Source organism: Microtus pennsylvanicus, chromosome 20, assembly GCF_037038515.1.
Source record: "Microtus pennsylvanicus isolate mMicPen1 chromosome 20, mMicPen1.hap1, whole genome shotgun sequence".
Lineage (NCBI taxonomy): Eukaryota > Metazoa > Chordata > Mammalia > Rodentia > Cricetidae > Microtus > Microtus pennsylvanicus.
The window spans coordinates 25304259-25331324 of record NC_134598.1 but is presented as its reverse complement, the minus strand read 5'-3'; the positions used below and the strand labels follow the sequence as shown (position 1 = coordinate 25331324).

At 45.1% G+C, this 27066-nt stretch overlaps 1 protein-coding gene across 3 annotated transcripts in view; it reads left to right on the top strand.

The window, feature by feature from the left end:
- The first annotated feature begins 1184 nt into the window (after window positions 1-1184).
- The window catches only part of Kitlg (KIT ligand), an 86754-nt gene continuing 60872 nt past the window's right edge, over window positions 1185-27066 (top strand). For 2 of the 3 annotated variants that reach the window (XM_075954162.1, XM_075954161.1), the window contains exon 1: window positions 1206-1779. In XM_075954162.1, the coding sequence (XP_075810277.1) occupies window positions 1765-1779 (15 nt within the window). In that variant the 5' untranslated portion in view covers window positions 1206-1764. Of the gene's footprint in view, window positions 1780-27066 lie in introns of all 3 variants that reach the window. The other variant, XM_075954160.1, reaches the window with a different exon arrangement.

Below are 27066 nucleotides of genomic sequence, written 5' to 3'. Positions count from 1 at the left end.
ATTGCTAAACAATTGCTTTGAAAGTGGAAAGATTATTCCGGATAACCCCCGGTAAACCAATGCAATCTCCTAAATCCTTAGAAGTGCCACAGGGAGGCCGACCAGAAGGTAAGAGTTGGCTGATAGGAGGCTCAGTTTAGCAATCCTGGCTTTGAAGATAAAGGTGGCTATGAGTCTGCGAACCTGGGCAACCTTAGAAGCTGGGAAAGGCAAGGAAATGAAGTCTCTCTCTCACTCAAGCCTGCCTAAAGGAATGTGTCTTGGCAACAGCCGATTTGCCTTCAACAATAGGCATTTTGGACTTTTGACCCCCAAACACTAAGACTAACGTGTGATGCTTCCCGCCATTTAGTCTGTGTTAAATTCTCACAGCTGCTGTAGACAAGTAACACAGTGACTTTGGCACATTCGTTTTTTTAACAATGGCAACCGAGCCAATCAAGGCAAGTCTGGAATACTCCTCTCTTATGAGAATGACTGGACTCCTAAATTTATACGGCTCGCTTGCTCCAAATGATTACTGATGGGGGTGCTGGGTCAATATTTTCTTTATAAGAATTACCAGATGCTTCTTTATTATCCCCCAGTTGCGCGTAAAAATATTGAAGTGCTTTTGGAAAATCAAGAATATTATTGTTTGGCATTTTTTTAAAGGCAGTATATCCAAGGTTTTGGATTTAAATCATAACTCTCTTACTTGGCTATTTGGGAAAATTAACCTCCTGAGGCCATTTCTTTATCTGTAAAATGGGACACATATGCAGGCACCAGGTCCATAGAAAAGATTTAAAGAGATAATTTATGCATAGTTCTTATGCAACACCTAGTACGTAATAACTGAGCCATCGCATAATGGTGTTAGTTATTACTTTGACCATTGCATTATCGTTCCGATTTTTACGAACTTTCCTAACCAAAAAGTGGATCTTTAAAACCCTTGTGGTGAGGACGGCTCGTACATTTAGTAATCTCTTTCAATTTTGTTTTCAAAAGGCACTGTATGTAGTGAACTGTTCGGAAACATCTCCCTTAGTAACATTTGACCCTGACTCAATAAGTTTCTCACTAAAATAATTGAGGAGGAAAGAGAAACGGGCTAAGACAATGGCTAAACCATAGATTGTAATTAAACTTTTTGTTGTTGTTGTTTCTATTTCCCTAAGGCGGGGCGGGGAAAAGTCTTTGCTCAGAACCAGGTGAAGTCTGTCGCGAGGCGCTGCTTCACGGTAATAGACGGAGCTGAGACCCTCTCCGGAGCGCCGGGTGGAACCGCAGTCCCCAAGCGGTGCGAGGTGCTGCTGCAGATCTGGGTCGCGCTGCCCAGGCGACTGCTGCAGGTTGCTCGATTGAGTCCACTGAGACGCCCCGCGCCCCAGTGGACTCTGGCCAGGACCCAGGCGGGGGACGGACGGACGAGGCCAGATCGGTCGAACCTCTGGGACGATCCCCGCCCTCCAGAGCGAGCTACTTGGCTCCCCCGAGGCTCCGGAAGAGAAGGAGGCGTGTCCGAAGCGAGCGGGCGGGCGGGAGGGAGCTGTATATAAAAAGCGCTGGCGGCTCAGCAGTCCGGGCTTCATTTGCTGTCTGTCGCCGGGACCGGGAGTGTCGCGGGAAAGCAACGGCCGAGGATAGGGCGCTGCGCTCGGGCTACCCAATGCTGGGACTATCTGCAGCCGCTGCTCGTGCAATATGCTGGAGCACCAGAACAGCTAAACGGAGTCGCCACACCGCTGCCTGGGCTGGATCGCAGCGCTGCCTTTCCTTATGAAGAAGACACAAGTGAGTAGGGCACGCCCGGGAGGTGCTCGAAGCCTTTCCAAGAAAATCGCGCCCGGAGCCCTGGGGAGCCCAGCGTGCCCTGGGACCGGCAGCCGGGCCATGTGGGGCTGCGCCCGTCGGGTGAGCCAGGAAGGTGCGGGGGAGGCAGGCGTGGTGTGCGAGCCCGAGCCTCCCCGCTGCGGGGGTTGGGGGTGAGCCCGGGAGCTGGGGAGCGCCAAGGGTGAGAGGGAGACGGTGGCAAGTTTGCAGCCTCAGCAGCGAAGTTTGGAGCTGTCAGTCGCAAGCCGCAGATGCTGGCTTCGCTCTTTGGCCTGGGAGTTCGACTTCTCACAGGGAAGGCTGTTTTAGCACGGGAGGTCTTTCCCCGCGGATTCGGGGAGATTATGAAACAGCTTCCCACGCGCCACCCTCGCTCGCTCTCGCAGTCAGATTTCTCTATGCAGTCCCCAGGTGGGCGCGGGACGCGGTGCGGACGCGGGTGCAGCCACTGGAGTGAAGCCAACCCTGAGCTCCTAGGCGGCAGCGCCAGGCGGGGTGTAGAACCTGCCCGGCAGGCGGGGAAAACTTGGCAGCCTGAGAAGTCGGCCGGGTTCACAGCTTTGGGTGGGCCCTTCAGAAAGCTCTAGATGGAGTTGTAGTACTTCCACACTGCATGAAGCCCTCTTCCATTACAAAACAGTAAAAGTTCTTTTTTTTTCTTTTCCTTTCTTTTTCTAAATGTGCACCTCCTAAGGATAGTCATTGAGATAATGCCCAGGGTCGCTAAATTGCGCTTTATGCATAAAACATTGCCCGGGGGTACAATTATGTCTTTTCTTCGTTGACGCACAGATCTGGCTCGGGGTTAGAAAGAGCTACTGTAGTATTCCTGTCTGTAGTTCTTTTTACCCTCGGCGGTTGCTACCTCTTCACGGTTCTTCCTTTCTGATTTGTTCTGTTAGCTGCAGCAGGTTGGGTAAAGCAGCTCTTTCACTTCTGTGTGTGATTGCAGTTTCTGAAATGTATGGAAGGGAATGAGATTTGAGGGTTTGTACTCATCTGCTGCATTGATCAGGGCGTCGGTGTGTTGCAAGTAATTAATTAAATTACTCATATGACATCTTATTTTAAATAGATAGCCAGGCTTGGAAACGGACCCATTAGGAAACAGCAAGAATAAAGCACCTATCCTGGGCTTGGAAAGGGACAGGGAAGGGAGCGTGGCTTGGCATACTGGAGGTGTTTTCCCTAGAACACTCCCTGAGTCAGTGAGGTGGGGGGGCGGGGGGGAAAGAAAAATGAATGGCAGGTATCCGCCCCTGCATGCAGGTTAGTTTTTACCCAAGGCAGCACACCTGAGATCAGTGTGCTTCTGAGATGGGGATGTGAACAATTCCTGCAACAAAGAAAAGTTTTGCTGTGTTTGCTTGGTGTGTACTTGCCTTCTGCTTTGTGGAATAATAAACAAGGGTGGGGTACCAATTTCTTTTCTTATAAGAGCATCTGCTTCCATGAATAATGGTGGCAGCTCAGAGTGGAGCAGCTTCTGGTTCCGGAAGGGAGCCCCAACCTTCTTATTTAAACAAGAAAACAGGAGACAGACAAGGTTAATGTCCAACACGCCAAAGCCCAGCAATGGGCTATGGAGTCACTCTGAGAGTCAGTAGGATTGATGATCCTTGCACCCTCTTTGCAAAACAAGCTCCTCTGTAATCGCCTTTCTCGCTTTGATGAAATGGCTGTGTAAATAGGATTACATGGAATAATTCCATTGAAAACCAGAAAGAGGTAGATCCAGCCTGAAAGGCTGTGGCCGGTGGCAAGGGTGACTCAGTGCTGCCGACCAGAGACATTTGAGATGACTTAAGTATTTTAGAAATTTGACCTGTTCGGACCAAGTTAAAGTGCAGGCCCTTAGGGGGGGAACTTGCTGCTGCTGAAGGGTTTGGAGGCAGAAAGAGGGGAGTGCTCTCATTGAATGAAGGCATTCATTGTCTCCCCTCTAATGGCCTTCAAGGTTTCCTTTAAGGATACTTCTAGACATTCACATTCTTGTTCCTAAAAAAATTGGACATTGGGAGGAAAAAAAGCACAAAATCAATCAAATAATCCACGGCAATGAAGTAAGGGATTAGATTCTCTTTCCGGTCGTCAAGTCTCCTAATCCAAGAGTGGCAAGGAAATTTTCTGCACAGCTGTGTGTGTAAGGCATGGTATAGGGAACGGGACACTAAGAGAAAGCCAGGTTCTTTTTCTTCTTCTTCTTTTTAATTTTGGATGTTATCTTTGCCTGGAAGGAAAATCTATTAAATACTCTGCTGTCAATATAGGAACAATACCAACTTCCCTTCTAGCCCCCTTGTTCCATATGCTCTCGTTACCCAATAAGTGACAAAAGAATTTAATCATAACCCTTTAAAGGATTTCAATCTAAGTTAAACAGCTTGGCAAGAATCGTAGGGACACCAGGCATTTTGAGCCTTCAGTCAAACTAAATAAGTGTGAAAATTCCATCAGCAGCCACTTGGGGCTTGATGGATGATGACCCTTAGATTTACTTAGTACCAGTGATAGGCTTCAGTATTTGGAAAATAAGTACACACAGCGACATGCTGGGCAACCAGGACAATAAATTATGTCTTAAATCTGCAACGAGGAAGGTCTTTTGTATTTTTGAAGTTTCCCTTTGTGTTTGTTTTTTCCCCCCTCTCATAGCGCACGAATTTATGGTATCTAAAGAACACTGTGACTCTGGCTTAGACACTGTATCGCTCTCAATAAGCAGCTATTTTTAAAAACACAGGACCCTGACACGATGCATTACAATTGAGAGGCCATAGTGCAAGGCCAGTGGTGTGGTCAGCTTGCTGCGTTCATGCTTTTGTCTGTTGTGTGCTTACATTTTAGTCCCCTACAGGTTTCCATAGTTGTGGGTGCTGTGGATGTCAGGAATCCTGAGACAGGAAAGGTCTGTCTTGAAAACAATGAGGGAAGGTCTATTTTAGGGATAGAATACTGAAGCTCCCAAGGAAGCAACACATAGGATTTTAGCTTTTACGATACTAGAGAAATACCCTCTTTCTGTGTATGAGATATTTGTCACGCGGGTGACAATGGCAGTTACGATATAGGACATGAACGTGTTTGTAAAAAGAGCATTTTAAAATCTCGTCCCTGCAGTCACTCAGTTTGCAGTGTGTGCTTCCAGTAGTCCTAATTCATGCAGCTTTTAATTGATACATTCTGCCAAGGCATTGAGGCTCAAGTGCGAAGTCGATTACATTTAACATAAAACAGGGAAAATAACCATATGGGAATCTGAAAGTCGGTGCCAAACCAATTAAAATTGCTAAATTTTATTTATGTCCCTAACTGTTGATGTGAAGATAGCGAATCCTGAGTGAGCCTTTGCTCTTTGCTGACAGGTGAGCGGAATCTCACTGCCACCTTAAGTAAGGTTGAAAATGAAATCCCTGCCAAAATAGCTCCTCTTTCAGGGTTGGAAGTTTCTTTTATGTTCCCTTTCCTCTGTCTCCCAGTTGGTGGAGCACCTCAAACACGTGTTAAGGGGAGGACTCTAGGCTTAGCCTGTGAGAGACTTAGGCTTCAATTCCTGTTTTACCACTGAGGAGACAAATGACCGTAGGCAAATGGCGTCTTGGGATTTCCGTTTTGTAATCTGTGTGATGTTAGTGAAATAGTTATGAAGATGTTTCTCAGATGGTGGCTGATGGGACTAAAGGGGATAGACAGTCACTGTCCCCGAACAGTAGCTCACTCTAACTACTGTCTGAAGGGAATTGCCTTCCCGCCAATTTAAAAGCCAGAGGAAAATGACCTCTGAGGAGCAAAGCAGAGAGCCAGCTTTTCTAAATCGGGATCCTTTAATTCAGCGCCTCGCCTTCATTACAAGCTGACAGCTGATTGCCAGTTGTCCTTAGCACAGGGCAAACTAGGAAGGCCCGAACTCCAGGATGGTGCGTGGACCTGCCAATGGGAAGCTCTTTAAAGTTTTCTTTCAAGTCGAAAGTAAAGGAGAGAAGTAGAGTGGGACCCAGAAAATGTTGGGGGGACACACGTCCCTTTGATTTACTCTTCAATTTATGTCCTTGTGCCAAGTTCATCATTGGTTCTGAGGGCCTGTCGTCCTGAAGACTAAGGTTAGCTTTCTATCTGTGTATTGTCTTTGCTCTTCCCAGCGAGGATGTACATTCATCCCCTCCTTACCAGGCAACAGCTGGTGATAGTTCCCCCCATTCTATGAGTTTGGGGACGTCTCTCTCCTCCCCCCCATTTTCTCAACTTCTGCGATGTTGCCATCTGTAAATCAGGGTAAGACACTGGGCTATAAATCTCTGAGTAGAGATCTGTTATCTGTTCAAGTAAGTGAATCAGCAGCAGCTGGAGCAGTTCCGCCGCCTTTGGTCTTAGTCACCCCTGTGGTGAGAGAGAACACCCGGATGGGATGCTTGAACAGTAGCTGTGCCCGGCACTCGGGGCTGTTGTGTCTCTGCTTCATGGAAACCATTGGCTCCTGCCCTGCTGTTTTTTGCTGCTCCCTTTTGTCTTAATTATGGGCACACTGAAACACTGTTTACTGGGGCTAGAGCTGGCATTATCATTATCCTTCCCTACCTATTTCTGTCTATCCAGAAACAAAAGAAGGTGGGGCGCTTTTCATATAATTAGGCCTCCTGGTTCTTTTTTTTCCCCAAAAAAGTATGATGTGTGTCATCCGAGGGAAGACTGTTGCGTTGCCTGTATCCTTTGTGCTGTATTTTGCTGGTTGCTTCTAGACTAGCACACTGCCTTGGCTATTAGGGGACTCTGGTGTTCTTTTCTTTTTTTAAATTTCTTTATATTTCTTTTTAATTTCTTTATATGCGCATTGGTGACTTGCCTGCATGTAGGTGGGTGAGGGTGTCAGATCCCCTAGAACTGGAGTTACAGACAGTTGGGCGCTGCCATGTGGGTGCTGGGAATTGAACCTGGGTCCTTTTGAAGAGCACCCAGTGCTCTATTCATCTGAGCCATCTATCTCTCCAGCCCCTGTGTTCTTTTTATAACTTGGATATTGAGTTGTGTGACTTTGGGAAATCTTTGGACCCCTCCAAAACTGTTTCCTCATCTGAAAGATGGGAGAGTAGGGTTGGCTACTTCTCTGTGCCTTTGCTTCTAAAATCCCTTCTCTTCTAAAAACCCTTCTAAGAGAGAAACTTGAACCAGATGGTGCAGGAGCTTCCTTTTTACTTCTGAGATTTTTTGTAGTCATTGCTTCAGTGCAAATACAGCGCATTATTGGGAGACATGTTTAATCTTTAGGAATCTCACCTACCGCTTGTTATTTCTCTAAAACAAGAATGATGTTTCTAATTGAAGAAGACCTCCTCTCTCTTCTAATGCTCTGAGTTCTGTGAGTGAGGAAGACTCCTAAATAGACAGACAGTCCCACAACGTCCATTTTCGAGGTCATGCTTCTCTGTGTCGTCCTGCCAGGCTCCAACATCTGTATGGGGGGGTGAAAGCAGAAAAAACAAACCTGGTGATGTGGCAGAAAGCATGAGTAGAGAGAACCGGAGGAAGGGCTGTGTGCTTCCATCTGTCTCTAGGTGTGTGACTTTGGACAAGTCACTGAGTCTCGGCATCCCTGAGTCGCATCCATGAGTTAATACTGAGAAGACAATGGAGGGGAGAGGCGGTAGCTGCGGCCATCGCAATGGACAGAACAGGGAGGCTTGGGGGAAGGCTAGCTCTGTAGTGATGTTTGCCAAGTCCTTGTTTGCTTCAGCATTTGCCGGGGTCCCGAGTGCCTCTAGAGCAATCCCCGTCCACCTCACTTCCTTGGCTAATACTAGATACAGGACGCATAGCTGACAACAGATTTTCTTTAGATGTCACAAGCCACGGTTCTCCTTGTGGACATCAGAATATTTAAAAGTCAAGCTGGACCGTCCTGCCGCCGAGAGACGAGAGATTCCTCTGAAAATCTGTGCATGGTAACGGCTACAATGTTCAATTCCGAGTGTTGCCAGAGAGTAATGAGTCGCCTATTAAAAAGAAAGTTCACAATTGAGGCACTACTCCAGACAATTGAAAAACAAAGACAGCAATAGCCGTCCTTTGATTACCGGGATGCCCCGTTCATACTTGACGCTGCACCTGTAGCTGCTGGCGCCGCTTGGCTCTCTTGAGGGCCCGGGATTAGAGCCCGGTTTTGTCGGGAGGGGCGTGATTAGGTGGCCTTTGTGTGTGTGTGTGTGTTCTCTGCACACAGACGGCAGCTGAAACATCTCCTTGTTGCCTTGCAAAGAATGCCTTTGCTCACTAGGGTGACCGCGAAAGAGGGCGTGAAAAGAGCACAGAGAAACCCATCCATCCACAGTCCCCCCCGCTTACAAAAGCAAGCCTGAGTCATCTTTGCAAAAGGGCATCTCTGCTGTGTAACTATGTCCCTGGGTAAACCCTGGAGGGAAGAAGAGCACAGCCTGGCCGGGAGAGGGGAGGAGGGGTAGTTAGGGGGTTTGCTTTGCACACATATAATTGTGTTGCCACCAGGAGTTCATCCTAGGAACAAAAGCCCCATGGGTGCTTAGAAATTCTTTTTCACCTTGATATACATGGACTCTTTGGAGCAAATGACCTTTTTTCCATCTTAGTGTGCTTACTAAAAACTCCTGGGTGAACCACAGCTCATGACTGGCTTGTGTGTCTTTGAGGGCACATAGACGAGATTGCTACCGACACGCAAAACTATTTCGTGGTGGATGCTTGGGAAGGATCCCTAGATACTCTACAGTGGTGAGCTTTCTGCTGTATTCTGGGGTGTCCTCTCCCTGCCCCCCAACAACCACCTTAGGAAAACACACTGGGTTTCAAAGAACAGAGTGAAGAGAGAAAATGTGCTGTTTTGTTCTAAAGGTCTTGCTCCCTCCTGGGTACTGTGTGTTATGCTATACTCAAGTCGCTGCTGGAGTGTAGCAGGCTGAGTCCTGGGAAGGGAGAGTGGAGATGTGTGCAGAGAAAATAGTTTATACCATGATCTAGAAAACCAAGCCCAAGGGATTGCAAAACAAAGCCCAGGAGTCCTGAGCCAGGCCATTATTTAGGCTTCTATATACACTCACACTTCAGTGCGTAGGAAATGATAAACACACGAGGCCTTCCCAGTTTTCACCACCAACCCAAACCTCTGTGGCTGCTTCCGTCTGGATCCGGGACACTAGTCAACAGCTTGTGCTCGGCAGGCCTCCCTGGAGACCTTTTTGGTGCATCCTGCTAGGTGGAGCACCACACAGGTCTCTCCCCTTGGAAGCTGCAGCTTCATAGAGGAAGCGCAGGTGGCTGTTGTTTCCAGGTGGTCCGCATAGAGGCTGAACTGCGGAGTCATCAAGGGCTAGGCAAGATTCATGAGCATTGGAAAGGCGATGATTCATGTGAAGCTTTTAATATCAAGGTGAAGTTAATTTTGTGTAGAAATACAATTCGCATAGTTTTTTATTTTTGTAACAAATTAGAAAGTGGCTTTTTTTTAAAATTTAAGCCCTCCCCAGCAGAGTGTTTTAAACCTTTTTGTTTGTTTGTTTGTTTGTTTGTTTTTTGAGACAGGGTTTCTCTGTAGCTTTGGAGCCTGTCCTGGGACTAGCTCTTGTAGACCAGGCTGGCCTCAAACTCACAAAGGTCCTCCTGCCTCTGCCTCCCGAGTGCTGGGATTAAAGGCGTGCACCACCACCGCCCACCAAACCTTTTGCATATGCTATAATGTTTAAAAGCCACAGTAATCTGTGCCCTAACTCTACTTAGGAAACAGTAGAAACCTCTTTTTCGCTTTTAGAATTATGTCTGGTAATTTACTAAGATGCAAGGTTTTATTCCAAGTAAACACATATTCACTGTGAAGAATTTTAATTTAAAAATTCAGAAATAGTTTCTAATACTTACAGCTAATTTTGAAATCTACCATTCACAATCAGAGGGCTCTTTCTAAGTCCATTATATACTTCAACATTTTAAATAACAGACTTTTCAGTATAAAGTTGACTTGGCCACTTACTGTTAGCATTTCTGTGCACATGCCCCCAAATAAATAAGTCAATTTAAAGGATATAAATGCCATAATCCATGTAAAGTATTGAGATGTGAAGCCATTTTAAAGTTCTCACCATCATTTTACAAAATTTAGCCAGTTTGGTAATAAAATGTGGCAAAATGGTGCTTCGTAGAAAGTAGTTCCATAATCAATTCACTTAGCTTTTCTTCTGGGAGGTAGATGTCATTCCTTTTTAAATTTCCTTACGCAGACGAGGAAGCTGACACGGGCATTTCCTCCGTGAATTTGCAATGTTGCCAGTATTGTCACCCAGAGGGATGTAGCGTGACTCAGCATGCACATCCGTGGGACTTCTTCAGTTCCGTGGAGATACAGATTCTGTTTACAGGAACCCCGACTAGAAAGCAAAAGTGATTCAGATAGCGCCAACAGCTGCCAGGGAGAGCATCTGGACGGAAAGTCATAGTTACCGTTGCCTAGCACAGGGGCTCATGGTGGATGCTCAATCACCCCGCAGTGAAATGAATGTGTGTCTGCTTTGGGTTGTTGACGATTGGACAATTGTTTGCAAACGTTTCCTTTTTTTTAAAGAGCTAAATTAAAAAAAATTTTTACTCATTTCATACGTACATAGCTCTAGAGGCTAGTTTGGCCACCACTTATAGGCATAATTTTCAGTGAGTAGGCAATTCATTGATTACTAAGGACCATGTCCTCTGTTACTGGAACCCACCTGAGTGACAAGAGCTGAGGACAAGACTTATCTTTGTTTTTATCACTTGTTGGCTTTGTGACCCTCTAGTTTTTTTTTCTCTGTGTATTTTACTATCCCCATAGTCCAGTGGACAGAAGTAACTACAAGGTAGGCGTTTCCATGGGGATAATCATATGATAGACTATCCGATGTCCTGGCAACTGGCACTTCACATGTTACCATTTCTGTAAAAGGTACCAAGAGTTGTAGCTGCTTAAGAACTGAAAGGGCAGTTTATTAGGTAAGGGTAGTAAGACTAGTTATTAAGTTAGTATATGTTCAACTCGCCAGGAAGGAGACACTGAGCCACAAACTGCACAAGATTTCCAAGCAAAAATATTTTGAAGTACATAATACAATGACTTGAGGGCTATCCCCACCCCCTTCCACCCCCATCACCCTGCCTTTTGCCAATCCTGAGTTTTATTAAATAAACAAAGTTCAGAAGGATTCAGAATATTTGCCTGGGATTAGCAAGGAAAAGAATGCTAGGAAGTCCAGGGGTTTAGAACCGGAAGCCACACCTATTAAATTCTAAAGACTCCATCCCTCTTAATCACTGAGATGTCACACACCCGTGTTGACACACACGCTCAGAGACGCCACCTGTGCTCTACTGCCGTGCTCCCCCTCGGCAAGGTGCTGAAGGCTGGTTCTCCACCTGTAGTGTTGTTGGCTGTTGGCAAGTGGCCGAGTCTTCAGAGGGAGGACCTTATCATTTAGTGCATGCTCTTGAAGGGAGCACTGGAGCCCCCGAGTCCCCATTTTCCTTCCTCCTTTTGCTTTCTGGCAACCATAAAGAGAATGGGCCTCAGCCACGCCACCACCATGCCACCATGATGTGCAGGCCCAAAGCAATGAGGCCACATGACCACGTGCTACCGTCTTGGAAACTCCAAGGCCAAAGGAACCTTTATTTCCTTAAAAATTGATCACCTCAATTTCTTTACTCCACAGCCATGGAAACAAAGGTAATGTATAAGCTTGGAGTGACTGCTGTTGCTGCCTTCTCCTCCTACAACCCTCCCCTCCACCTCCCCTCCTCCTCCTTGTCCCCTAGTCCCCCATGTCTTTTTGAATCAGGGAACCCGAGAGCAAAGTTGAGCCCAAGTTTCCGGTTAAGTGGAAAATCTGCTTTGATGCCAGCTCCTCGGTGCTGTCCACAGGTGTCAATGGTTGTGTTTGAACAGGGCCTGCGAGTCAGGGATCCTGGCCTTCGTGGGCAGCTCTCCAACCCCCCCCCCCCCATTTCCGGGACTCTCCAATGGGAGCTCGATACCCAGGCCTCCGGACTGCTGTGGGGGAGGCCCATTGCAAACTGTCAAAACGCCATTTAACTGGATGAGTTTGGCATCTTTCGAATAAAATAGTACTTGAAAGGCAAAGAGCAGATTTTTAAATGTCTTTAAATTATGCTTCTAGATAACTCAGCAAAGAGATAGGGGCGCTATAGAGCTTACATTTATCAATTTGCTCTGACTCTATTTCCATACTATTTTTTTAAAGACAATCTTAAATGGCCACAATCAGATAAAGAAACTTTCACTGAAATGCTTTTATGATTATGTCTGGGTTTTAAGTCTGTATTTTTGTTTGTATTGTGTTCTTTACTTTAGAATTCCTTGCTTATTCAGCAAAGACCCGAGAGATTTAAAACCTAGCACCAGGATTATGGGCCTGCAGCACTGAGCCTGGCTTTTTTGTGAGGATCTGAACTCAGGACTTCGTGCTTGGGTAGCAAACGCTATGCCTGAAGTGATAACTTTTTTAAGGACAGTTGTTTTTAGCATCCTTAGCAACAGTATCACCATGTAACTAGTTACTTTGCAGTATAGGGCAGGCTGAGCAGAGGCTCAGCAGAATAGACTGTGGCAGATGGGCTGCTCTTTTTCATATAAGCCCCCTGCCTCGGTTTCTCCATTTGTCAAAGAAGGTGGATGTACATTTTCTCATAGGAGACTGTGAATAAAAGAAGTAGCCCGCAGAAAGAACTTGGGCCAGCGCCGGGTATAAAGGAAATGCTGCATAAACAAACACCCGGGGAAGTTACGTTAGCGTGAAGAAAACGGGAACGGAGCGTCCCTCTGTAGTGATGGCTCATTTCCTGACGAAATCAACTGTCAAGCCACAGAAGATTAGAAGCTTTTATCCAGTCTCAAGAGAGTTTACTGAGAACAAAGTTCCTTTTCTGTCACGTGCCCAAGGTCACAGAGCTCAACCGTGCGGGGGGGGGGGGGGGGGGGGCTGGTTCATGAACCAGGAGGTCTGAATCCGAAGTCCACATGCATAAGCACGGCACTGAAAACTGGGGGTGGTGGTGGTGGGGCTCAATATTAACCTTTTCTCATTTTGATTCAGGGTGTTCTTCCTTGCCATTTTTTTTTTTTTTTTTTTTTGTTAATCGGAGAGATGTCGGTTTTAGCATCTGAAGAAATTCACCTACTCGTTGAGGGGAGGGGGAAACAGTGTGGCTTTTGTGTTAGAGCACCTGGGGTTTCCCTCTGGCTCTGACTCCGGGTTGCTGTGGGGTCTTGGGCAATGTATTTAACTTGGTTTAACCTTTCTGTAACCTTAGGCAAAATGGAGTGATGAGACTTTGTAGCTTCCCTTTCTTCCCCCCTTGTTTGTTTTTTCTCCCCCTCCCCTTCCCTTGTTCCTTCCCTCTCCACCCAACCCCCCCCCCTTTAAATTTAGGACTAACATGTATGTGATGAACCTTCTTGGAATTGTATGGCGAGCATTTTTGCAGAGCTGGGGGCATAGAACTCAGTGGTAAAGGGCTAGCCTAGCCCGTGAAGGGCCCTAGTTCCCTCCCTAGCCACAATCGTGCAAATAGAAAGAAACCTTTCAGAGTTCACGCGTTTCCTACTGTATTGTTAGTGGGCAAATTCTGTATTGTAGTGTTGACTGATAAACTGCATATTCCAGAGGAACGTGAGTAAGATTTAGAGTCTGAATGAGGCTTTTATCTTTTAGCCTGTCAATCACAGAGACCATCATACATGATTTTCTTTCTCCAGGCCTCATAGTTTCATCTAGCTCAGTGGTTCTCCGCCTCCTTAGTGCTGCGACCCTCTAATACAGTTCCTCCTGTTGTGGTGATTCCCCCCCACCACCATAAAATTATTTTCATTGCTTCTTCATAACTGTAATTTTGCTAGTTATAAATCGTAATGTAAATATCTGATATGCAGATGGTCTTAGGTGACCCCTCTGAAAGGATCGTTCAACCCCTTCTCCCCCAAAGAGGTCACCACCCATAGATTGAGAACCACTGATCCGGATGAAGGATGATGGAAGTAATTTACAGTTAAGAGCACAGGATTAAATGAGATATTCAGGGAAGTTGTCTAACTAAGGGGCCTTTCTCTGTAAGGAAGTAAATACATTGTCTGCCTACTCTGTCAGTGTATTCCGTGGGTAGGAGGGCTGTGATCATTTAGAAGCCGGTCTCCTTGAAAAGCAAGACTGTGGGCAATATGAGATGTGGGCTGTGTCATTGCCAACAGCCTGGCAGAAGCGTGGGTGATTGTTTGGATGCTGACACAGGTTGTCGAGCACGAAGAGAGGCGGTGACGGGCGAGGTAGCACTCTATAGAATGTTTTCTCCTCTTCTGGGGCAAAAGTCCTATTATCTCGAGCCTAGAGGGAGGGGAAAAATTTCAAGCATTCTAGATGCCTTTTATTAACGTCTTTCAACATGGGCTTTAACCTTTTTTTCTTTTTCTTTTGGTCACAGAGGCTGCTCTTCAAGTTGGGAGATTTTGATGCACTCTGTTTTTCTAATATTTAGATTTTTCTCTCATTTGTAAAATGAGGCTAGAGTCTATTTTTTTTTTTTTTTTTTGGTTTTTTGAGACAGGGTTTCTCTGTAGCTTTGGTGCCTGTCCCGGAACTAGCTCTTGTAGACCAGGCTGGTCTCGAACTCCCAGAGATCTGCCTGCCTCTGCCTCCCGAGTGCCGGGATTAAAGGTGTGCGCCACCACTGCCCGGCTAGAGTCTAATTTTTAAGGTGATTCCCATCATTGAATGACTAAGTATGTAAAGGGTTAGGAACTGGGTACCAGGAACCTAGAGAAATACTGCTTGCTTCCAGTTAAATGTTTTTTTTTGGAGTGCAATATTGTTGTTTAGTTATTAGTAATAATAATTATTATCATTATTATTATTAGTTTTCGAGACAGGGTTTCTCTGTGTAACAGTCCTAGCTGTCTTGGAACTGGTTCTTGTAGACCAGGCTGGCCTTGAACTCACAGAGAATCCACCTGCCTCAGCCTCCTGAGAGTTGGGATTAAAGGCATGCACCACCACCACATGCCTTTAATTTTGTTTAATTTTTGTAGTGTTTCTTTAATAACTGTAGGAGACACGGTTTCAAACATCTCCCTTATAAATTCATGTTCTGTTTCTTTTCAGTGATTTCTTTCTTTCTTTCCTCTTGCTGGTGCTGGCGATTGAACCTAAGGCCTCACACATCTAAGCACATGTTGTACCATTAAAGGAAACCCCAAGCCTCTTGCCAGTGTTTAATTGTGCAGGTTGATTTTGGAGTGAGTTTTGTATCCGTCAAGGCAGACACGTTTCTTTTATCAGTCTGTTCCTTCAGGTAAACAAGCATCCCGTTCACTGACAGAACATTAAATTGTTAGGTTTCTTTGATGGTGTGCTGACTTGTTCAAAGCCCTAGTGAAAGAGAGAAGACAGCTCCTGTTCCCTCTCTCATCTCTTCCAACCTCACAGTTGCTTCTAAGGGTTTCTTGCCTGAATCGTTGATTGCAGACTTGTGATGTCTCTGCCTAAACTCACCAAGCCACAAATGTAAAGTCAGGGTGGACTCATTGCAGAGGAGGGTCTGACACAAAATTCCAACTGAGGGAAAACAGATGGGAAATCTCTCGTGGATGGTGTTGGTGGGGTGGTACATGTAGTGGTGGTAGTGGATGTTGGTGGGTGGTGGTGGATGTTGGTGGTGGTAGTGGATGTTGGTGGGTGGTGGTGGTGGTGGATATTGGTGGGTCTTGTTGGTGGGTGTTGGTGGTAGTAGTGGATGTTGGTGGGTGGTGGTGGTACATGTTGGGTGGTGGTGGTGGATGTGTTAGTGGGTGGTGGTGGTGGACATTGGTAGGTCTTGTTGGTGGGTGTTGGTGGTGGTAGTGGATGTTGGTGGGTGGTGGTGGTGGATGTTGGTGGGTCTTGTTGGTGGGTGTTGGTGGTGGTAGTGGATGTTGGTGGGTGGTGGAGGTGGTGGATGTTGGTAGGTGTTGGTGGTAGTAGTGGATGTTGGTGGGTGGTAGTGGTGGATGTTGGTGGGTGGTGGTGGTGGTGGTGCATGTTGGTGGGTGGTAGTAGTAGATGTTGGTGGGTGGTGGTGGTGGACGTTGGTGGGTCTTGTTGGTGGGTGTTGGTGGTGGTAGTGGATGTTGGTGGGTGGTGGAGGTGGTGGATGTTGGTAGGTGTTGGTGGTAGTAGTGGATGTTGGTGGGTGGTGGTGGTGGATGTTGGTGGTGGTAGGTAGTCCACTTGCGATGTCTCCCCTTTAAAGAAGAGAACAAGAAAGATACACTGACTACACATATAAAGGGCTTAGGAGCAGAGTTAGATTTTAAAAGAGCTGAAGTATCTACCTTTCCCCAAGGGTCTGGGTTGTCCTAATTTTTGAAGCAGAAGCAGAATAAGAACTTGTAAGGCAGCACAAGAGGCTCCCTTCACAAATTCAAGTGTCTGGTATTGGCCTGTAGTCTGTCACGGAGAAAACATCCATTTCATAATTGGCAAAATGAGTAGTGGATTCTAGAATCTTAGAGGTTCTCTGCAGTGCACACTGTGCAGGGGTGTCAAGGCAAGGCTAACCCCTGACTAACCTGGCTACAATCTTCCACTGGTCTCTGTAGTACCAGGGTAAAACCCAAGCTCGTAGCACACTATTCAAGGTCCAGGATCAAATTCAAGCCTGCACAGCACACTATGCAAGGTCCTCTGTGGTTTGGCTGTGGCTTATCTCTACCACACCCCAATTAATATTAAAATTTTCACTTCGCCATCTTCTAATTATGACAGATCGCATGTTCTTATTCATGCCATAGCCAATGTTCTTAAAGGCCCCGCGGCTCATTTGCCTAATGCAGATAAGTCTTTCTCTAGGGATCATCCATGGGGTCCATTTGCCCTTCTTCCCCCACCTCACACACACACACACACACACACACACACACACACACACACACACACGAGTCATATCACAAGTACCATTCATAACATTCATAATAACTTGAAATTCTCTTTTTTCTTACTTGGCTAAACTAAGTTTCTTATCTTATGGTAACACACTGTCACAGTCTTTGTGAAGATATTTTTAAACGGAACCATGATTTTATTTTTTAAAAAAGATTTTACTGCCTTTATTTAGCATGTGTATACTATGGCATGTATGGAGGTGAGAGGAAAACTTGCCAGACTGGGCTTTTTCTTTCCATCATGTGGGTCCTGGGAATCGAACTTATGCTGTCAGGTGGCAGTAAGCCCCTTTTCTTGCTGGACTGCCTCAACAGCCCTGAATGAAGCCTTTAGTGAGTCATGCCTGGTGTCCCTGGGAAAACATCTACCATCAGTAGTCTAGGCATAGATCTGGGCAATTAACAGTTTTATGCCTAAAGACATGAGTCAACACATTGTGAGCCTCAGGGAGGGGAAGTTGGAAAGTAGGAAGGAATGCGTCTATTACTATTAATGCATCAGTGTCAATGGGGACACATGAAACCATGCACACAACAATCCCCTGCATAAACATACATGTCGTTCAAACATAATTTTGCTCAGAGAGAAAAATGATAAACATTCTATTGAGGTTTTGGAACACAGTGGGCAGTTGCTTGCCTTTCTTTAAGACAGTGGATCTCAATCTTCCTAATGTTGCAACCCTTTGAGATGTTTCCTCATTGTGGTAGCCCCCAACCATAAAATTATTTTTGTTGCTACTTCATAACTGTTATTTTGCTCCTTTTATGAATCCTAATGTAAATAACTGGTTTTTTTTTTGATGGTCTTAGGTTACCCCCGTGAAAGGGTCATTCAACCCTCAAAGGGGTCACAACTCAGCGGTTAAGAACCAGTGCTCTGAGGACCTCACACGATAGCTTGAAAGACAAGTACCAGTTGCAGCCGATTCTAGATATATGAAAGAATTAAGAACCAGTCAGGGTTCTAGGACGGAAACCGTTCATTTTGCCTGCCGGATTCTTAACTGTGAGCTAAGCGGGTCGCATACTTTGCGTCCTAATTTGCCCCAGCTGTGAGAGTGGCCATGTGACAAATCCTTGTACAGAAGAGGAATATGGATGGGTTCAGAGAGGTTGAGCAAGTTACTCAGCATTTTATAACCGCTAGTCATCAAGTCTCATCTGTTCCCAGTTTCTTGTTCGTGGCGATACTGTGCAAGACCGTTACGGTAAATGAATCCCCTCCCCAGGGATACCCACATTTATCATGCTTCCTTCAAACGTTTCCCTGTGTTCTAGACTAGATAGGAGGTACCCCAGGTCGCCAGTGCAATAGGCATGCAGAGGATGCTGTGACTATGTACTGCTTTTGATACATGGAACAGGCTAACTTGGGACTGTAACAGTGTGAGAAGTTCTCATTGAATCCCTCTGGGTGATATTTAGGAATGAAAGGCAGATATGGTTAAGGAGTCTATCAGAACAATATTCCCACCGTTGAGAGATAACATAAGAGTGGGTGGGGTAAAGCTCTCTGGAGAAGGGTTTACTAGAGGGGGTGTTTTTAAATAGCGTGTGCCACAGAGGACAGCATCTTAGTGCTGGATATGATGGTATATGCTGAAATGCCAGTACTTAGGAGTCTGAGGCAGGAGGATGGCTACAAGTTCAAGGCTAGTTGTAGCATTTAGCAAAACTAGGTCAAAAAAAAAAAAGAAAGAAAGGAAAAGAAACAAACAAGTTGCACCAGCCCTTTGCAAGTTTTCGATACTTTTCTCACCAAGGGCAAAGGTCAGCTCTTGCCTCAGTTTGCAAGCAGACGTCCAGGAGGGACCATTAGCGAGGGGAGGAGATAACGAAGGAAGCAGAAGCCCGTATGAGGGAAGATCAGTGCAGATTTGGCACTCTTGAAGCTGCAGCAGCTGAAGCATGTCGTCTTAATTTCATTTAGCTGGATGCGCAGCTCCCAAGTCCCTCTCTCCATTTCCTGAGGAAGTCGATCCCATCCTCGCTCTCTGCCATCTGGGGAGAGAGTCTCTTTGCTTTCCAAACAGTCTTGTGTTTACATTTCTTGCTCCATTCTCTTTCTGAATGCTCAACAAAGCAGCTGCTTTGAAGAGAAGCCCAAAGGATTGCCCTGGGATGGTTTACCCACTTACCCCCTTTCCTGTCCCTAAGAGAAACTTGCTTTCTTCTTCTCCCAGCATGACTTAGTGTGGGGACTTGAACTCTTGAAGTCCGTTGTTCTTATTCTTCTCATTTCTAAACTGAGATTAATTGGTAACCTTCCCCAAGTTTTGCATAAGGATGAATTGCAGAACATCAGAAAAAGAATATGCGTACAGAACCTTTAAGATCATGTAATCATGTCAGTGTTGCTACATGCCTTAAATCCTAACACCATGGCAGCAGAAACTGGTCATCTCTGGGTCCCAAGCCAACCAGGGATACACAATGAGGCCCTGTTTCTCCAAACAAACAAATAAACAAGCATTTAATAATAGTAATGATGTCTGCTGGTACCAGCTATGCTGATAGATTCTAGAAATAATATCTACTTCTTTTTATTTCTGATATGCATGACTTTGGGGGTACCCTTTAGAATCTTATTATAGAGACTGCTAGGTACAATTTCCCAGGTGTCATGGTAAAAAAAAAAATTGAAAAGGAAAGCTTCAAAAGGGAGCTTGCCTCACTTACTTATCTCATTAGCATAAATAGGCAATAAGGCAGCCTTTTTGTGTGTGTGGCGGGAGGGGGATGAGATATTAACATGAGTTGTCTGGCTTGCCACTTTCTGCCTCTTATGAGAAGTCACGTGACGGGGATGCGTCAGCACTCTTCCATGTGACCTTGAAGAAAGAGGAGCTGGTTTTGTTCTTGAGTCAAAGTGAAAATTTGACTGGCATTCAAAAATTCCACTCTATGAGTCTTTTTTTTTTTTTTTGGACTGCTTCTGGAGGGATGACAAATAGGTAAGAGTCATCTCAAGCTTTGGGAAGGGATGTCATTAGCATTTAAAAGATGGACCTATGTCATCACTTCCAAATGGGTCTGTCCCTGGGTGAAACCTTACTTCCTGTGTCCGTTTCCTTTGCAGAGTCGCTCTGAATAATTAGTTATGAAGTGCCGGCTCTGGATCGATTGCAGCTCATTTGCATTATAGGAAGAAAGTTCTAGCTGCCTGGAATTGTAGACTTCTTGGAAACTGGCCTTGCAAGACATTGTGGTGGTTTTATTTGGTACCACTGTGTTGAAACAATGTAAGAGAGCTGGTTATCTTTACACACTAATGCAGATGGGGAGAGCAGGACCTTACCATCAGCACTCGGATTTGCTACATTTCTGCACCTACCATCACTCCACTAGGAGAGAGGCATTTTCCAATGATTGTTAGTAATTCATGAAAACTTAATTTCCCCGTTCTGAAACCCAGAGATACAATAATAAGCAAAACACTTGCAGGGTTTTTTTCCCCCTTGTTTCCATGGAGTCTGTAATCCACTCTTAGTTTTCTGTACTCATTTTCTGTTTACCTGGATCGAGAGAAATTTCAAGGCCAGGTGGTGATGGCGCACGCCTTTAATCCCAGCACTCGGGAGGCAGAGGCAGGCAGATCTCTGTGAGTTCGAGGCCAGCCCGGTCTACAAGAGCTAGTTCCAGGACAGGAACCAAAAAGCTACGGAGAAACCCTGTCTCGAAAAATCCAAAAAAGAGAGAGAGAAATTTCAAGGTGGAAGGAGAGCTAGAAAGAAGTTCAAGTAGCAGAGCAGTTTGTTAATTGATCAGTTGGCTCTTAGAATTCTAACTCTAGACACAAAAGTCAGAAGTTCGTACTCAGCCGTGAGAAGACTCTTCTGATGTTCATTCATGCATTCTTTAAATAGTTCCAAGAGACTTTTTCCAACTTGACTCTAGGCCAACCACCTTCCACAGAACAGTGACACACTGAAAGTCCTGCCTTATGGTTGCTTACACTCCAGTGTGGGAGACGGATAAGCACAACTGGTTAAGGGAACATCAGCCCCATTATGTAAATATGGGCACCATCTGTTAAGGCTTGAACTAAACACCACGGCAACATCCCCTCTGTTCCTTTCACAATCCTTAGCATTATTCTCAAGATGGTTGTATCTTAGTCAGGGTTTCTATTGCTGTTGCCAAACAGCAAGTTGGGGTAAAAGGCCTTATTTGACTTACATTTCAGCATTGCTTTTCATCACTGAAGGAAGTCAAGACAGGAACTCAAACAGGGCAGGAACCTGGAGACAGGGACTGATACAGAAGACTTGGAGGGGAGCTCCTTACTGGCTTGCTTCCCATGGCTTGCTTGGTCTACCTTTTTATAGAACCTGGGACCAACAGCCCAGGGATGGCATCACCCACCGTGGACTGAGCCCTCACCCATTGGTAACTAAATGAGAAAATGTCTTACACCTGGATCTCATCAAGGCAATTCCTCAACTGAGGCTCCTTCCTCTGATGACTCCAGCTTGTGTCAAGTTGGCACATAAAACCAGCCAGGACAGGTTGACAAAGATGTTGCCATCATCATGGTCTATACTGTATAAAGGAGAATTCAACTGTAAGAGATTTTGTGTGTGTGTGTGTGTGTGTGTGTGTGTGTGTTGTTTTTTGTTACAGGATCTTGATGGACTAGAACACATCATGTAGCCTTAAACTCATGGCAATCCTCCTGCCTCAGACACTGAAGTGATGGGATTGCAAGACTACAACATCACTCCCGGCATTGCACAACTCTTATAAATAGTGTAGACATAGTGAGCAATGCACACCAGTCACAAATGTGGATGAGTAGGCACTATAAGGAGCAGGTTAAGACAGAATAGGAATAGTAAACCCCTAATTCTTACATTGTGTATACATTCACCATAAGGAGCAGGTGGCGAGTAGACCTACCAAACTATCATGCCAATTTCTGCCACAGTTGCAAGCGTGATAGAGTACTTGCCTACCATGTGCAAAGAAGTAAGCAGAGATAAACAGAAATAACCATTTATTTGAAGCAAGTGTGGAGGTCGAAGCAAGGTTGTCATGAGTTTGAGGCCAAATTGGACTACATATTAAGTTTCAAGCCAGCCTTGGTTCAGAGTGAGTTCTTGTCCCAAACAGGCAGCCATACACAGAGACACTATACACATACACACAGAGATACAGACACACACACAAAGACACATTATACACAGAGAGATACACATATACAGACACACAGATACATACATTATACATACACATTCTACATAGACACACACTCAGACAGACATACTCACATATATGCATCATACACAGAGATACACAGAGACACAGACACACAGACACATACATTATACATACACTATATATATATATATATATAGAGAGAGAGAGAGAGAGCACTTAGACAGACATACTCACATATACACATTATACACACAAAGAGACACACATGCATACATACACACAGATTATATATATATATACATTGTACAAAGACACACATACATACAGACATATACACATAGACATTATACACACAGAGACACACATGCACGTTGTACACAGACATACACGCATCATTTCTGGGGGCTGGAAATTTCTCTGCAGAGAAGAAAACTGACATGGTTGATAGACCTCCCTGAGATGCTACCCTAACACCTTGGTGTTGCTTGACAGACAACTGATGGGAAAATGGTTTTCTTTGGTTTCATTCTGAGGCTTTCAGTCCATTATGGCAGAGTTCAGTTTATGATGGTGGTGGGCACATGCGACAGAGACTGTTCCATACTGACAGGAAACAGTGAGAACAGAAATGGGTGGTGGTAGTGCCTTCAGGTGCCTCTCTTTAGTAATCTTCTCTCACCAGCTAGTCTCCAACTTCCAAAGGTTCTAGAGCCTTCCTAATAGTGCCTGCCAGCTGGGGACAAATACGAGAGAGAGAGAGAGAGAGAGAGAGAGAGAGAGAGAGAGAGAGAGAGAGAGAGAGAGAGAAAAGGAGAGCCTGTGTTACAAATATCATATGTAACCATATCTAACAACCAAATGTTAGAAGGTTTCCCTGGGAAAGTGGTTCTGAGTATAAGAAGGATTTGCCACTCCCAAAACACAGGGGTCTTGAGGAATAAATGTATTTTGTATGTTCCAGGCATTTAAGGAGGCTGCTACAGCCAGGCATAGTAGAGAGAGAAAGCTTTGTAAGGCATGGGAATTCAGTGCAGTGGTAAGTTGTATAACCCTTGGTTGTGAGTTTAGATCTTACTGGGTGTGTGTTTTTTTATTGTGGCATTTCAGGTTGGCAGCGACAGTTTATATTTCCAAGGAACACTACTGTATCAAGCACGGAAGGGAAAACACTGTTTGTAATACCCTCATGGTCGTCCTCCGGTAACGGTGGTGGAACTTGGTAGGAAGTTTTGTGGTACCAAGGACAAGCAGGAGGAGTGACTGTTTTGTTTTGAGACTGAGTTTGCTTATGGTATTAGGAAACGTGACAGACAAGATAGAGAAACGGGGGGGATGGAAAGAATCAAGATGATACTCAGAATTTTGGCATGAATTACCATCCTGCAAGCTTGGAAATGCTATAACTGGCCATGCTCATTTGACATACGGTTGGAACTGACAATAATAGTCGGAGAATTTTCGAGACATTTCCCAAGTAATGTATCAAGTGTCTTACACACACAATTCCAACAATTCCATCTAATCTTCCACACGTCCGCTAAGTGATTTCTTTTCTTATGCCCATGTCGCGGATGAGGAAACAGAGGCACAGAGAGATTAAATAAGTTTCTGAAGGTCACAGGTTAGTTGATGGTGGAACTGAGAGGAACATTTGGGCTAACAAAGAGGAACATTTGGGCTGTCGGATTCTGAAATAGATGATTTTTATTTCTCACTCTATCTGCCTTCTCCCCCTCACCTGCCACCCTGTAAAAGAATAAATACTTGGTCTCCTCAGGCCCTCTTGGCGGTGTCAGGGGAGCTGAGGTTGACTTTTGGAGCTGCTATTTAGGTCTTACTTTTACAGCAGGAGCCTGCCTCCTCTGGGACTGCTGATCCAAACCCAGATCCAAGGGTGATTTCACAACCTTTTATCACTCCTGTGTGCCTGGGGAGGCAGAACACGCCCCAAACAGTGTCTTTGCCTTCAGGTGCAGCTTGTAGATGCCAACCTTTAAGGGATTTCCTATTGCTAATAAAATAGTAACTGGCATTAACTGTCAAATGGCCTCATCTCTGCCAGTCCTTTTATGGGTACTTTAAATATAACGCCTAATTTAAGCTTTTAAAGAGATTCAGAAATGTCATTTCAGGAAAGCCAAGGCCCCAGAGGGGCTTCATAATTTGTGTATGGTGGGGGCCCAAAAGTGACAAAGCCAAAAATTGAACCCAGGTCTTATTTAGATGATGCTCTGCTTTAAACATCATTGCCTTTGTTTAAAAAAAAAAAAGCGAGAACAAGATGGGAAAAAAACCCTGTACTTGAAATGTATGAGGTGAACATAGCCCAGGCATGTGCCTGGAGCTACTTCTGAAGTGTCTTACCACAAGAACGTGTCAAGCCCCACAAATGTGCTTCAAGTAGTAAATGTGTATTAAAATTCTCAAGAATTGACCACCAAAACTTCCTTTGAAAAGCATTTCAGATGATCATTGTTTTCCAGTTTTAACTGTCTACTGCTAATAGAAAAATCCCCAAGCTCCTGGAGAATAAATGCTTAATCACTTTTTATAATTGTCTTTTTGTGTCAGATTTGCGCAGATAATTGTAATGTGCCATAGCAGGCATTAAACAGAACGGGGTGCCCTGAAGTGCCATGAACGATCTCTAAAACTGTTGGAAGGCACAGGCACAGGGTGTGGGGTGAGCTTGGGAAGGCTTCCAGCTCTCAGAACCCAGTTAAGTCCGCTGCAGTCCATAAAGCTGCTAAGCTCAGTGCTGAAAGACTTTAATTGCTGTTGCCGCAAAGCCTTGCTGTCTTGGCAGGTGCAGCCGGCAGACACATCCAGCCTCCAGCCTCTCCTCTCCACTTTCCCTTCTCCTAAGACACCTTACAGGGTCATGCCTGACAGACTGACGGGGCCTGAGTCACATCGACAAGCCTAGCAAACTAAGCGGAGGCTGAGAGATCTCACTTTTAGCTTTCTAGGCATTCAGGATAGAATATGCTAGAAGGAAAGTACAGTAGGACTTGAAAAGCTAATCATGTTATATACCCCCACTCTCACTGTGCTTGCACCAAGGTATTTTAATCTGAGGCATCTGCTGGCTGGTTTATGAATGGAATCAAAGCCTGTGTGCCATTTTAGACGTGTGTGTGTGTGTGTGTGTGTGTGTGTATTCTCATTAATCGAATTGTACTTATTAGCTACCTAAAATAGTGTCCCAGCTTTCGGAGAACATATAAGAATCCCATAGAGGGTATGTGATATACAAGCCTCAGATGCACCCTGAGAAATCTGAATTCCTTGTGACAGTCAGGAATCTGCATTTTAAGTTAGCACCCAAAATGATTCCGCTTCCTGTTACCATAAGAGAGCCGGCTCCCCTTTTTCCATGTGGGGCACAGTCGATGAAAGGGGAGCCCCCGGGTAATTGATGTCATTTGGCAGAAGGCAATTTTTTGTGTCCAGCACACATTGACCAATTCGGGATGCTGATCTTTCTGACCTTTGCATATCAGGCTTGTTGTCTGATGTGATGAAGAAAATGACCAAGATCGGGAATGTTTGTTGAGTTCATGTCTTTCTCTCTGCCAGCTTTGAGGGCTTTGGGAAGGCAGATTGTAAAAGTTGATTGTATCATAATCGAGTAAAAAACCCAGGGAACAGAAAAGTTTAGGTTTTTGGAGACTGTCTGACCTGCTCCCTGATGTGACTCTTTTTAATATTTTTATTAGCATCAGTAATTCTATACATAATAAAGGGCTCGATTATGACATAGTGTATTTTAATTATACTAACTCCCCCTTCCCTCCTTTTCTCCCCCTCTTCTGCTAATCCTTTACTCTTCCCAACTGCCCTCCCTGCTCTCACAGCTCTTTTGGGGGGAAGGGGACACTCAATGTTTCCTTAGTAGGGTTGTTAGCTGTAGTATGGGTGAGAGATTTGTTTGCAGGGACCTTTGTGTCTTATCAGTAGCTAGCTACACTTCTAACGAAAGTGGCTATCCCTATCCCTCCCTCATTAACCATTAACTGTGTATGAATTCTCAGCATTGATGTGGAGTTTGTTAAAAATTGAAATGGCCCATGACCGCGCCCTCCCCCCCAAAGCCACTGTTTTGGCACCTACCCCAACAATCATTCACATTTAATTACATCCCTGGCAAGAAACACAAGGGGTCCTAGGATGCTCTGGGTACTCACTTCCAGACTTAGAGGGAGCTTACTCTCATTTCCCATGACTGGATTGTTTACAATTGGGGAGACTTTTAGAGAATTCTGGGATCTGGATTTTCACGAGCTAGCATATTTCGGGAGCCAGCCTCCTGTGTAGGAGAGCACAAACTGCCGGTCACGATTCTGTTGCTGGTCAGTTGGAAGGACAGCTAATTGGGGTGTGATTGAACAGTTGTCATCATAAAAGGGCAGGGCCTGTGGAGATGGGATGTTTTCAAAGTCTCAGGAGGTTTTTCACTTGCTTCTTCTTTTCTTTTTCTTTAATTGTATTTCTATAGTCTGACCAATTTTGGGAATTTGGGAAGTGTTCCTCTTATGTGTCTTCTTCTTCTTCTTCTTCTTCTTCTTCTTCTTCTTCTTCTTCTTCTTCTTCTTCTTCTTCTCCTTCTCCTTCTCCTTCTCCTTCTCCTTCTCCTTCTCCTTCTCCTTCTCCTTCTCCTTCTCCTTCTCCTTCTCCTTCTCCTTCTCCTTCTCCTTCTCCTTCTTCTTCTTCTTCTTCTTCTTCTTCTTCTTCTGAAAAAACTATATTCCAAGGAGTTAGCAACAGATGTGCCCTTCTTCTATGTTCAGAGTCTTCTTGGCTGATTCTGTCCCATCTCATCTTCATAAAATTGATGTGAATTAGCTGTTAACCCCATTTTCTAGTGTACTCCTAGGTCACCCCACCCCACGTTTGGCAGAGCTAATAAAGAACTGCTCATAGGAAGATTTTGTGACCTGTCTTTAGCAGAATAATACACACACCAGCTCAAAGGCTTATCCTATCACACATGCATTGCAAATCACCATCACAGATCTGAGCACTGGGCCCAGCATCTGGCTCCTCCTCATTGCGATCAAACCTTCTGAGCTGAGGTGGTTTTCCTCCCCCCACAGGTGAGTCATCCCCTC